At 33.1% G+C, this 12,540-nt stretch overlaps 1 protein-coding gene across 3 annotated transcripts in view; it reads right to left on the reverse strand.

Moving 5' to 3' along the window:
• The window catches only part of ATRNL1 (attractin like 1), a 784,866-nt gene that overhangs the window by 720,892 nt on the left and 51,434 nt on the right, over positions 1-12,540 (reverse strand). For all 3 annotated transcript variants that reach the window (XM_072805187.1, XM_072805188.1, XM_072805189.1), the window contains exons 7-8: positions 9,536-9,623; positions 3,897-4,152 (exon numbers count right to left, since the gene is read on the reverse strand). In XM_072805187.1, coding sequence (XP_072661288.1) covers positions 3,897-4,152; positions 9,536-9,623 — 344 coding nt within the window. The remainder of the gene's footprint in view (positions 1-3,896; positions 4,153-9,535; positions 9,624-12,540) is intronic.

A 12,540-nucleotide genomic window follows, 5' to 3' on the forward strand; every position in this document is an offset into this window, starting at 1 on the left:
TAAATCTGATGTGCCTTCCTAGCCATCCCTGGAAAGCATAATCACCACCATGTCTCATAATTGAATGAAACTATTGTTCAATTAAGGGAAGTATGAAAAGAGTAATGTATTCTGTGAACTGTAAACTGTATATTCAGTAGGGAGGCAGAGTAGGGAAGATGTATACTAATCAGGTAACCTAGAAATTTGGTTTTAATGGTCAATACTGAAGGTGAGCCCATGGAAGTATTGAATCAGAGAACTTCTACATAAAGTCAAGGTTATATCCCCCATGAAAAAAAATTTTTTAATCTGCTCTCTAGCAGTTGACAGAAAATGCCCTGGCTCTGTATGCAAGGAAAGAAAAGCTTCCCTTGGAAACTTTTGGTTATAGACTAAACATTGTGCCACTTTGGGTATGAATTCACCCTACATATAAGGTCCCAAAAAAACTGCATGCCAAAATTTTAATTGAATTTGGACCAGGGTTGCTAGGCCCAAGAAGCAAACAATCTAAGACCAAGGGGAGCCCAATCTGGAATAAAGCCATGCTCATTTGTGTATGTATTACCTGTGGATGCTTTCATGTTATAACAGCAGAGTTGACTAGCTGTGACAAAGACCATATGGCCCACAAAACCTAAAATATTTACTATACGGCCCTTTACAGAAACAACTGTGACTCTTAGTATAAAATATTGATAGTACAGTCAAATTTACTAAAACAAAACAAGATGAATTAAAGCAGTAAAAATCAGTAGCCTGTACATTGAATGTTGATCAAAGAGTAAAAGTATTGGTTAACTTTAGACTCTGTTTTTTAAAACTTCAAAAGTCATATCCTCTGGTTCAATTACAAGCTTGGTGATAGTTTAATTCTGAATGTTCCCATTTTCCTCAGAAAAGACATATAAAACAATAAGGAAAACATAAAGGTAATAGGAAAGAAAAAGAAAATTAAATATCCAAAGAAACTAGAAATTAAAAAAAAAAAAAAAACTCCAAGCTACAAGTAAGGTGTGAATATGCAAAAAGCAAGTGAACCTAAGAGAGTCACACAGAAGAAGCCACAAGAATGCAGAAAAGAAGATGAGAAACAGGAATGTGGAAGAAGCCTAATGGTAGCAGATCTCAAAAATTACCATGCTCCTTCCCACAAAAAAAATAGGGGGGGGGGAAGGCTTCACTCTCCCTAAACATAAGAACCATAATTAAAAACAGGAAGACAACAGAGTGACACAAAGTATACAAAAACCAGATGGAATCATGAAGCAAAATCCAACTATTTCTTGTACACAAGAGATATACTTAAAGCAATTCTGAAAGGTTAACAATGAAGGAAGGGAAGGGCAAAAGTATACCAGGAAAATATTGAACTCCTTCCCACAAAAAGCAAAAGCCATAATATTAATATCAGACAAGGTAGAAATCAAGTCAAAAACATTAAGCAAGCAAAGCAATTTGTAATATTAAAAAGTACAAAAAAAAAAAAGTACAACTTGAGGGACACCTGGGTGGCTCAGTGGATGTGCGTCTGTCTGCCTTTGGCCCAGGGCGTGATCCTGGAGACCCGGGATCGAGTCTCACGTCTGGCTCCCTGCATGGAGCCTGCTTCTCCCTCTGCCTGTGTCTCTGCCTCTCTCTGTGTGTCTCTCTCATGAATAAATAAATAAAATCTTTAAAAAAAAAATTTTAAAAGTACAACTTGCAATTAAAGATATGGCAGTTATGAATATCCATAATAGCAACTTTCATAAAGTATAAATTCCAGAATATATAAGGAGAAATAGGCAAAAATAAACTAACATTTTTAACTTTAATTCAGTTTTCAGAGCATGACCAATAAAGTACAAAAGAAAGTAAGGAAAGAAAAGAATATCTAAACAGATCAATGAAGTAGACATGATAGTTGTGTATGTGTGTGTGCGTGTGTGTATATTTATATTTCAAATGCCATACCTTGATACAAGATTTACCTCCTTTTTAAGTATCTATAAAATATGAAGATTAGCCCACAAAGAAAATCTCAATTACAAAAAGTAGAAATAATACCTACAACATTCCCTGAACACCGTAATAAAACCAAAAATTAATAACAAAATCAAAAAACAAAACAATCTTTCTACATAGAAGACTTGTAACTGTTGCTTAAACAACTCTTGGGCCCATCTAAAAAATGCAATGACAGCCACATTTGCTTCAATGCCACAAGTCTGTGACAGCAATAATATGTGTACATAGTAGTTCATTCAGCACAGCATTGCTTATTAACCATAACACTCCAAAATGTTCCCATCAGCAGTTGTTCTCTTTAGATATGTTCCGTTTGCCTAGTAAAATAAAAAGTTAAGGCCACTGATGGCTGAGAGTAATCATGGGGAAGAAGTGCTGGAAATTTGAAGAGAGGGAAATGTATGAAATGGTCAATTTAGGAGACTTAGAGGAAAGACTGGTGATTATGAACTTCAAGTTGGGTAAGGTTAGAAGTACAGATAAGGGAGTGACAGAGAAAAATTGATAGGAGGTTCATTGGACTAACAGCTCTAGTAAGGCTGGAGAATGGACAGGTTGGGGTACTAGAAGAAATAAGCTGGAAGGAGCAGTGGCACTCCAAGAGTAAGATACCTGAAATGGAAATGACGGGATTCACTGAGGTACACAAGGTCAAGAGTATGACAATGGGAGAGAGTGACTCAAACTGAATGGAAAACAAAATCTCTGAGAGACTTAAAAAAAAAAAAAAAATGAGAGTCCAAGTATTAGAAGAAGTATTTAAGTGGATACTGAAATCAGAAAAATATTTAGCCAATATATTGTATCGTAATGTATTATGTCAGATGGAATGTTAGTAAACCAGAAGCTGTATTTTTCAAGGAATAAAGGACAGTGATCTGAGGAGCAGCAGAAGAGTGAAGAAGTAATAGGAAGTAATAGGTAACACAGTCTGATGATCTAAGATTGAGTGCTTTGAAGGAGGAAGGACTGGAAACAGTGTAAAATGGCAATAAGAAAGGAGAAGGACACATATCCCAGTACCCACTCAGCTGCAGTGGGGATTTCAAAAAGCAAACTGATCACTTGAAAGGACTGCAGGGGGAAAGGAGGAGTATTTTTAGAAAGGGAGTCTTCTGAGCACATCAAGGACTCTCTTGTTGCTCTGCAAGTGAGATTCCTCAGTAAGACTACACAAGGACTCTAAATAGTTGGATATAGCTGTCTATACACAAAAGTTCATAATACTGGCCAGATCCAGAAATGGAATATAGTCTTCAATCTAAATAGGGACCATATGGCATTTTAGACAAATTCTTAAAAAAATCTTGTGTTTGAAAATGTCCTAAGATTCAAAATAAAATTAAGTATCAGAAAACAAAGACAAGTATTTAAGACTATAGTACAAAAGTCACATATAGATTGTCTCGGTCACCTTCATGCACCAGATAATAATCTCTTATAAAAGTAAACATACTATCTTCAGGAAGCTTACTTTAAAAGAATAATACATATATAGAGATATTGCAGTAAGATTAGAAATAGAACCCTGAAAACTGAAAATCCTGAAATCATGGAATGCATAGTAAAGAAACTGGGTTAGTTTTAGCTCCTGGCTCATAAGTAAAATTCAAAGAAATAGCACCATCTGTTGGAATTTCTCATATTTTTAAATATTCTCAATTCCTGAAAAATGCATAACTGGTATGTAACATTTCCCCACTTTTAGCTAAGAAGATAAATTTAAATATTAAAGGACAAAACCTAATACAAAATCAAAAGATTTATATTAAAAATTATTAACTCTTAGTTCATAATTCTGATTCAAAGAACTCACCATTTGGCTAAACTCATAAGATTTTATTAAAGATAAAAATATTCTCAACTAATAAAGAGTATATAGTTACATTTTCAAAGTAACTCACAGATATGGTATTCCTGTATGCTGCTTGTATAACCATATATTGCAGAATATCCAAATATTATGATCATGACAACATCTCTACTATCCAACTCCATAATGTGTGCTGAATGTCCCTCCACAGCATACTGCTGACCATGTCCAAGAACAGTAGGAGTTTTTGTACTCCATGACTGACTATGTATGTTAAAAACCCATAATTCGTCTGTGACATTGCCATCATTTGTTTCAATTCTGCCTCCATACATAAAGATGTTTTCCTGTAAATTAAAAAACATATATTAATAAGCAAAATAATTGTAACTTAGCAATATAGATTAATTAAAAATAAAGGCTCAATTTTAACACTAAACTTCAGTAATTACAACATGTATAAGACATAGTTCTTATTTATAGAAAGTCAAATGGGAATTAATGCTTTTCCCTACAAAAAGGTTGGGGGAATCCATGCTTTCAAAAAATTACTTTAAGATACTTTATTTAAAAGAGCTATATTAAAAAAATAATAAAAAAATAAGAGCTATATTATATAGTTAAATTGACTATGTTTTTTAACTATCTTAGTTGTCGAGTTCTTACATTTAAATATTACCATCTAGGTGTACCGCTTTGTGCTAGTCTCATTCACTGTTTTCATCAAGCACTGTACACCAAAAAGACCACATTGATACACTATGTGGAGTACATTTTTATTACCATTTCTCATGGCTATGGGCAAATACATTATAGCACTTTTTAATTATACAAATAATTTCAATTACATGACTTAAATGGATGATATATAAATGACATACATTATTACTACCCTAGGAATAGAAAGGAATTTCATCAGCCTAATAAAGAGCACCTAAGGAAAACACACAGCTAATAATACACTTAGTGGTAAAAGACTGATGCTTTCCCATTAAGATCAGGAAATAGACAAAGATGGCCACTTTCACCACTATATTCAACATTGCATTGGAGGTTTTAGCCAGAGCAAAAAAAAGCAAAAACTGAATAAAAGCAGCCAGATTGGAAAAGTAGTTTAATATTTCTATCATGGATTATATGAATTTGTACATAGACAATCCTAAGAAATAAAGTAATTAGAGCTAATAAATGAATTTAGTAGCATTACAGAATACAAAATCAATGTACAAAAAAATCTATTACTATACATTTAAAATGAACAATCCAAAAGATGAAATTAAGTAAACAATTCCATTCACGAAAGCATCAAAAGGAAAAAAAAATACTTAGAAATAAATTAAACAAAAGAAATTACCAACTCTAACTCTGAAAACTACAAAGCGTTGTTGAAAGAAATTTTAAAAGGTCTAAATGAATGGAAAGACATTCCATGTTCACAAGTCGAAAGATTTAATATAGTTAAGATGGCAATAATCCTCAAATTGATCAATGCAGTCTCTTAGAGGGTTTCTTTGTAGAAATTGACCAGTTGATTTCAAAACACATGGAATTACAAGGGACCTAGAATATCCAAACAATCTTGAAAAAGAAAAATATAATTGGAGGACTCATACTTTTCGACTTCAAAACTTACTACAAAGGAAAAGTAATCAAAACAGTGTGCTACAGGCATATAAATCAATAGAACTGAGAATCCAGAAATAAATTCATACCTCTAGGGCCAACTAATAGTTAACAAAAGTGCCAAAAACCATTCAGGGGGAAAAGAAGAGCCTCTCCAACAAATGGTATAAAGAGACTAGATAGTCAACATGCAAAAGAATGAACTTGAACCCTTACTGCATACTATGTTCAAAAAACTCAAAATGGATCAAAGACCTAAATGTAAGAGCCAAACTATAAAATTCTTATAAAGAATTTTAACCTTCATAACCCTGGATTTGGCCAACAGTTTCTTAAATATGATACCAAAACACAAGCAAAAAAAGAAAAGCAATTATAAATCAGATTTCATCAAAATTAAAAAACTTTTGTGCTTCAAAAGACACACAGAATGGGAAAAAAATATTTGTAAATCACGTATCTGATAAGTGACTCATATTAAAAAAAAAAAAAAAAAAACCCTTACTTCTCAAAAATAAAACAACCCAATTAAAAAATGGGAAGAGGGAGATGCAGGGGGTAGGGGTGAGGGGGCAGTATTCAGTCAGTTTAAGCAGCTGCCTTTGGCTTAGGTCATGATCCCAGAACCTGGAGTCAGGCTCTCTGCTCAGAGGGGAGCCTGCCTCTTCTCCCTCTGCCCTCTCCCCTCCACCACTTGTGCTTGCTCTCTCTCAAATAAATAAAATCTTTAAAATAAAGAAAATTAAATTAAAAATAAAGAAATAAAAAATGGGAAGAAGACTTGAATAGACATTTCTCCAAAGAAAATATAAACAGGCAAGAAGCACATGAAAAGATGACTCATATAATTAGTCAACAAGAAAATGCAAATCAAAACAAAATGAGATACCATTTCACAAATACTAGGATGGCTACAATCAAAATGATGTCAACCTACCAGTTTGGCAAGGATAGAATAGTAAAATAACTAGAACCTTCATATATAACTGGTAGAAATATAAAATGGTGCAGCCACTCTAGAAAACAGTCTGGCAATTCCTCAAAAAGTTAAATATAGAGTTACCATTTGGCCCAGCAATTTCAATCCTACATATATACCCAAGAGAAACATAAGCATATGTCCACACGAAAACTTACACATGAATTTCACAGCAGCACTTTCATAATAGCCAAAAGGTGAAAACAACCCAAATGTCCATCAGCTGATAAATGGATAAAGCAAATGGAATAGAATAGAATAGAATAGAATAGAATAGAATAGAATAGAATATTATTTAGCCATAAAAATGAAATACATACTGCAACATGCTAGTCACAAACCATATAGTACATAATTTCATTTATATGAAATGTTCAGAAAAGACAAAATCTATAGAGACAAATCTATAGAGACAGGAAGTAAATTCACAATTGCTTAAAGCTGGGAGGATGAGGAGGTGTGCAGTTATAAAGAGTACAAGTTTCTTTGTGAGGTAATAAAATTGTTCTAAAATTGATTATACAACTCTGCAATTTTATGCAAATCTGCAAAAGACTGTTGCAGAACTCTGAATAGACTAAAAAAACTGCACACTTCAGATGAGTAAACTATATAGTATGTCAGTTACATCTCAAAAGCCATTACCAAAAAAATGTAATAAATCGAAACACTAAAACTAAAAACCAAAATTAAAAGAAAGCATTTATATATACACACATACATATGTACATAGAGAGGTTTTTATATTATCTCTAAAATATGCATATGCAAAGAAAAGAGTTGCAGTTTATTCTTTATATCACTCCTGTATTTTCCACATTTTCTTAAATAAGCACAGAAAATATGTAGTAAGTTCTTATTTAAAGGGTCTAGCCACAGACCACAAAACATAGGAATCTTTGATGATACAAAATAAAAACCAGTTAAGACCAGTTAAGTAGCCTATCATTTTAATCATACTAAATTCATGAATTACACAAATACCCAGAGTAACTGAGTACAGTACAATCTCTATCAAAATCTCAATGACATTTTTTGGAGAAACAGAAAAAATCTATTCTAAAATACATGTATGGAATCTTGAGTGACCCTGAATAGGCAAAATAAACTTGAAAAACAACTTTGGTCTCAAAGTTGGAAGTCTCATACTTCCTCATTTCAAAACTTACTACAAAACTACAACAATCAAAATTGTGTGGTACTGGTACACAGATACAAATCAAAAAAATAGAGAGCCCAGATATAAACCCTCATACATATGGTGAAATGATTTTCAACAAGGGTACCAAGACCATTCAGGAGAGAAAGACAGTTTTTTCAACAAATTGTGCTGGAAAAACAAAATATACACATGCAAAAGAACAAAAGTGAACCCTTACCTTAACAAAAAATTAACTCAAACTGGATTAAAGACCTAAATATAAATATTAAAACTTTAAAACTCTTAAAAGAAAACATAGGGAAAAGTCTTTATAACATTGAATTTGGCAATGATTTCTTGGACAAGACACCAAGAGCCCAGAGAACAAAAGAAAAGAATAGATAAATCGGACAATGCCAAAATTAAACATTTTTGTGCATCAAAGAACATATCAACAGAGTAAAAGGACAGCCCACAGAATGAAAGAAAATATTCACAAATCATGTATCTGATAAGGGGTTAATATCTAGAATATATAAAGCACCCACAACTCAATAACAAAGAAATAACCTGATTTTAAAAATGGGCAAAAGACTTGAATATACTTTTCTTTAGAGGAGGTATACAAATAACCAGTAAGTACTTGAAAAGGCATTCAACATCACTAATTATTAAAGAAATGTAAATCAAAACCACAGTGAGATACTATTTCACATTAGGGTGACTATTATAAAAAAGAACAATAAACAATAACAAAATAACAATTGTTAACAAGGATGTGGAGGAGTAAGAACCCTGTGCACTACTGGTAGGAATGCAAAATTGTGGCTGTTACTGGAAAAAAAAAAAAGGAAAATAACAAGTGTTAACAAGGATGTGATGGAATTAGAACCTTAGGAACTGCTGGTGAAAATGTAAAATGGTGCAGCTGCTGTAGAAAACAATATAGGGGGACACCTGGGTGGCTCAGCGGTTTGGCACCTGGCTTCAGCCCAGGGCGTAATCCTGGAGACCTGTGATCGAGTCCCACGTCAGAGCCTGCTTCTCTCCCTCTGCCTGTGTCTCTACCTCTCTCTATATATCTCGCATGAATAAACAAATAAAATCTTAAAAAAAAAAAAAAAAAGGAAAACAATACGGTAATTCCTCAAAAAATTAAAAATAGAATTGTGATATAGTCCAGCAACTCCTTTTCTAGCTATCTACCCAAAACATTTAAAGTAAGAACTTAAATAGATAATTATAAACCCATGTTCACAATAACATTATTCACAAGAGCCAAAAAGGTGAAAACAACCCCAAGGGTCTATCAATGGATAAATGGATAAACAAAATGTAGTATTATCCATACAATGGAATATTACTAAGGCTTAAAAAGGAAGGATATTCTAGCATATACTACATGGATGAACCTTGAGGGCATTAGGCTAAGTGAAATAAGCCAGTCAAAAGACAAATACTATATGATTCCACTTACATGAGGCCCTAGAGTAAATTCCCAGAGAAAGTAGAAAAGCGGTTGCCAGGGGCTGGGGAAGGAGGAAATGGGAAGTTACTGTTTCATGGGTGTAGAGTGTCAGTTCTGCAAGATGAAAAAAGGTCTGAAAATAATGTGGTAATGGTTGTACAATTTGAATGTACTTAATATCACTGAAACTACATTTAAAAATGGTTAACATGGTACATTTTATGTGTACTATAATTTTTAAAAAGTGATTAACCTGATAATTAGGTATAAAGCCATGGACAAAAACTCAATCTTCATTTCTTCTCATGTTCAAAGAACTGTTCTACAATCTACTTTTTTTAGTAAAATACCATATGAGTTTGTGACATCTCAAAATCTCAAGTTATGTGATCTATGATCTACTACTGTTCTCATTAAGTATTTGAAATAAACCTGAGATTTAGTATTTTTCTCCTTAAAGGTAAATCTAAAAAAAAAAAAAAAAAAAAAGATTAGAATTTTAAAAAGCAGGATCCATACCTGATATAAAGCAAGAGAGTGTCCATATCTCTGGAGAGGACCCCTTGATAAACTTCCTACATTCCATATACTGCTTTCTAAGTTGTAACTAAAAATGAAAAAAAAGAAAAATACTTTATAAGCTAAGGTTCATTTTTGTTTATTTAATTTGCATATGCTTTCCTCACTTGTATTCAAGTATTCATTAAATTCAAAAACAATTATAACTAATAAACTCATAGTTTTATGTACCATATTAGAAATTGTAAATAAAGACTCATTCAAGATATACCTACTCTAAATTAGAATTCAATCACCTAAATGTGTAATATACATTAACTTGACCAGGCTATTTATTACTGGAATTAATTTGTTCAATTACCTTTAACAATTTCAACCAATTAAAAAAAAAAAAAAACAATTTCAACCAATTGATTAGCCTAAACAATAAGTGAGCTGTTCTGCATTTTTGACTTTTTTAAAAGCCAGCTTATCTTTTTCAAAATAGATGAAAATTATCTCCATTTTTACAATAGCCATTTGCTTTATTTTTATTCTTTTACACAAAGTTTAGCATTATATAAATTAACTAAGAAGTATGTATTTCCTATGCCAACTCATTCACAGATCACTTTTTGAGATAAAATGAATATAATAAGTAGAAGCTTCTGTAAAAATAAGGTACTTGTTAGATTGTAGGATACAAAAAGAAAATTAATGTTTGTTCTAAAAATGTACATATGAAAACAGAAGTTCTAAACTATGAATCTCAAATGCTTATCTAACAGAACTCCAGTTGTCACCATCATACTCTACACTCAAATTTCCTCAATTTGCCAAAACATACAAAGGGAAGCACCCAGCTAAGAACTGACTAGAATATGTTTAAGAAGTTCATTATCCATTATTTTTCCCCCCTCTTCTCTTTCTTCCTCCAACTTATCAGAAAAGGTTAGGGAGCTCTCTTCACAGAAGGAAGGAAGGAGAGAAGGAAGGACAGAAGGAAGGAAAAAAAAGAAAAGATTATCAAAAATTGTCTTCCGTATTATGTTTAGCTTATTTCCCACCTATAAAGTATGTGTATATGATATAAATGAGGAAATATAATCAATCAGAACATAATTTCCACTGACTTGTACCTATATCTATACTCAACACACTGCTTTCCACCAAGTTACCATAAATTAGGGCCCAGCAAACTATTTCTGTAAAGGGCCAGATAGTAAATATTTTAGGCTTTGTATAACACATTGGTCTCATACATTCTTCTTCAGCTCTTTTCTACAGGCCATTTAAAATGCAAAACTAGGAGATCCCTGGGTGGCTCAGTGGTTTAGCGCCTGCCTTCAGCCCAGGGTGTGATCCTGGAGTCCTGGGATCGAGTCCCACATCGGGCTCCCTGCATAGAGCCTGCTTCTCCCTCTGCCTGTGTCTCTACCTCTCTCTCTCCCCGTGTCTCTCATGAATAAATAAACAAAAACTTTAAATTAAATAAATAAAATAAAAAAATAAAATAAAATAAAATAAAATAAAATAAAATAAAATAAAATAAAATAAAATGCAAAACTATTCTTAGCATCTAGGTCCTAGACCCCTACTTGGCAGTTGGCTGTTGCTGCTCTCAATAAACTATACTGGAGTTTACTAGAGTTCTAGATCCCACAACATTCTAGCAGTTTGCTCATCTCCTTCCTACCTACATCACCACTTTTCTGATCTTACTGGATAATTCCCATCGGCATAAAAACATGATGTTATTTTCCTCACTTATATATATATATAAAAAAAAAAGCAAGAAAAATTTCTCTTGACCACACTACTGCCCCTTCAAACTATCACTCCATTTCTTTACTACCTCTTTTTTCCTTGCCCCTCCTTGAACCTTTCCACTCTCTCTTCAACTAACTCAAATCAAGCTTTTACAAACAACACTCCAGCAAAACTTTTTGTTAAAACCAACTTGCTAAATCCCTGGCCACTTCTCAGGCTTCACTTTCCTTGACCTGGTTAATCATAAGCATTTGATACTGCTAATCAATCCTTCCTACCCATATACTCTCTTCCCTTGCCTTCAAAGACACCATACTCTTGGAATTCCTACCTCACCAGCCACTCCTTTTCAGTCTCCTCTGTTGGTTTCTCCTCTTTTCCCCTGACCTCCTAATGATATGGTGCGTCCAGATCAGTTCCTGGTCCTCTTCTCCACCTAGAATTCATTCCCTTGATGATCTCATCCCAACTCAAGCCCCATTTCTACTCTTCCTCTCAATCCCAATACATTCTTAACAAAGTAGGCAAAGTGACTCCTTTAAAATATAAGTCAAAGCATGCTCAAACATTCCCATGACTCTCGAAAGATCTACAACATCCTACATGACCGGTCTCTCTCCCCCACTATCAATGCAATTTCATGCTTCCTTCTAGCTTGAACTCTCCAAGTACCTACCACATTAAGGCTTTCATCTGGCTGTTTTCCCTGCCTTTAGATAACTGCAATGCCAATGCCTAACTTCCTTCAAGTCTGTTATCACCTTTCTTGTGATACCTCCCCTTGACCACTGAATTTATAACTGTAGCTCTTCTCTTTGGCACTCATGATTTGCTTATCCTATCTATCTCTATATATATGCGCATATATAATAATTTACTTACAACGTACTTATTTATTATGGTAATTATGTTTTTTCTAATTGCCTGTCTTTCCTCACTAATTCCATAAAGATAGGGACATTAATTATGTCCACTGATTTGTCCCAAGTATCAAGCATACAGTAAATATTCAAAACCATTTGCTATGCCCATAAATACATGTTAATTCTCACTAACATGTATTTACATATATATAAACATATATATGTTCTGTCAAATATTCTAGTTTAATACATTAATATAGAACTTTTATATCTTATTGAATAATTCTGCTTAAAATGTAACATCTACATCGCAATTAAATTCTATATAAGATAAATTGACTTATGACTGGCATCACTTCTTTTTTATTTATTATGATTTTTTTTTACATCACT

This window comes from Canis lupus, chromosome 29, assembly GCF_048164855.1.
Source record: "Canis lupus baileyi chromosome 29, mCanLup2.hap1, whole genome shotgun sequence".
Taxonomy (NCBI): domain Eukaryota; kingdom Metazoa; phylum Chordata; class Mammalia; order Carnivora; family Canidae; genus Canis; species Canis lupus.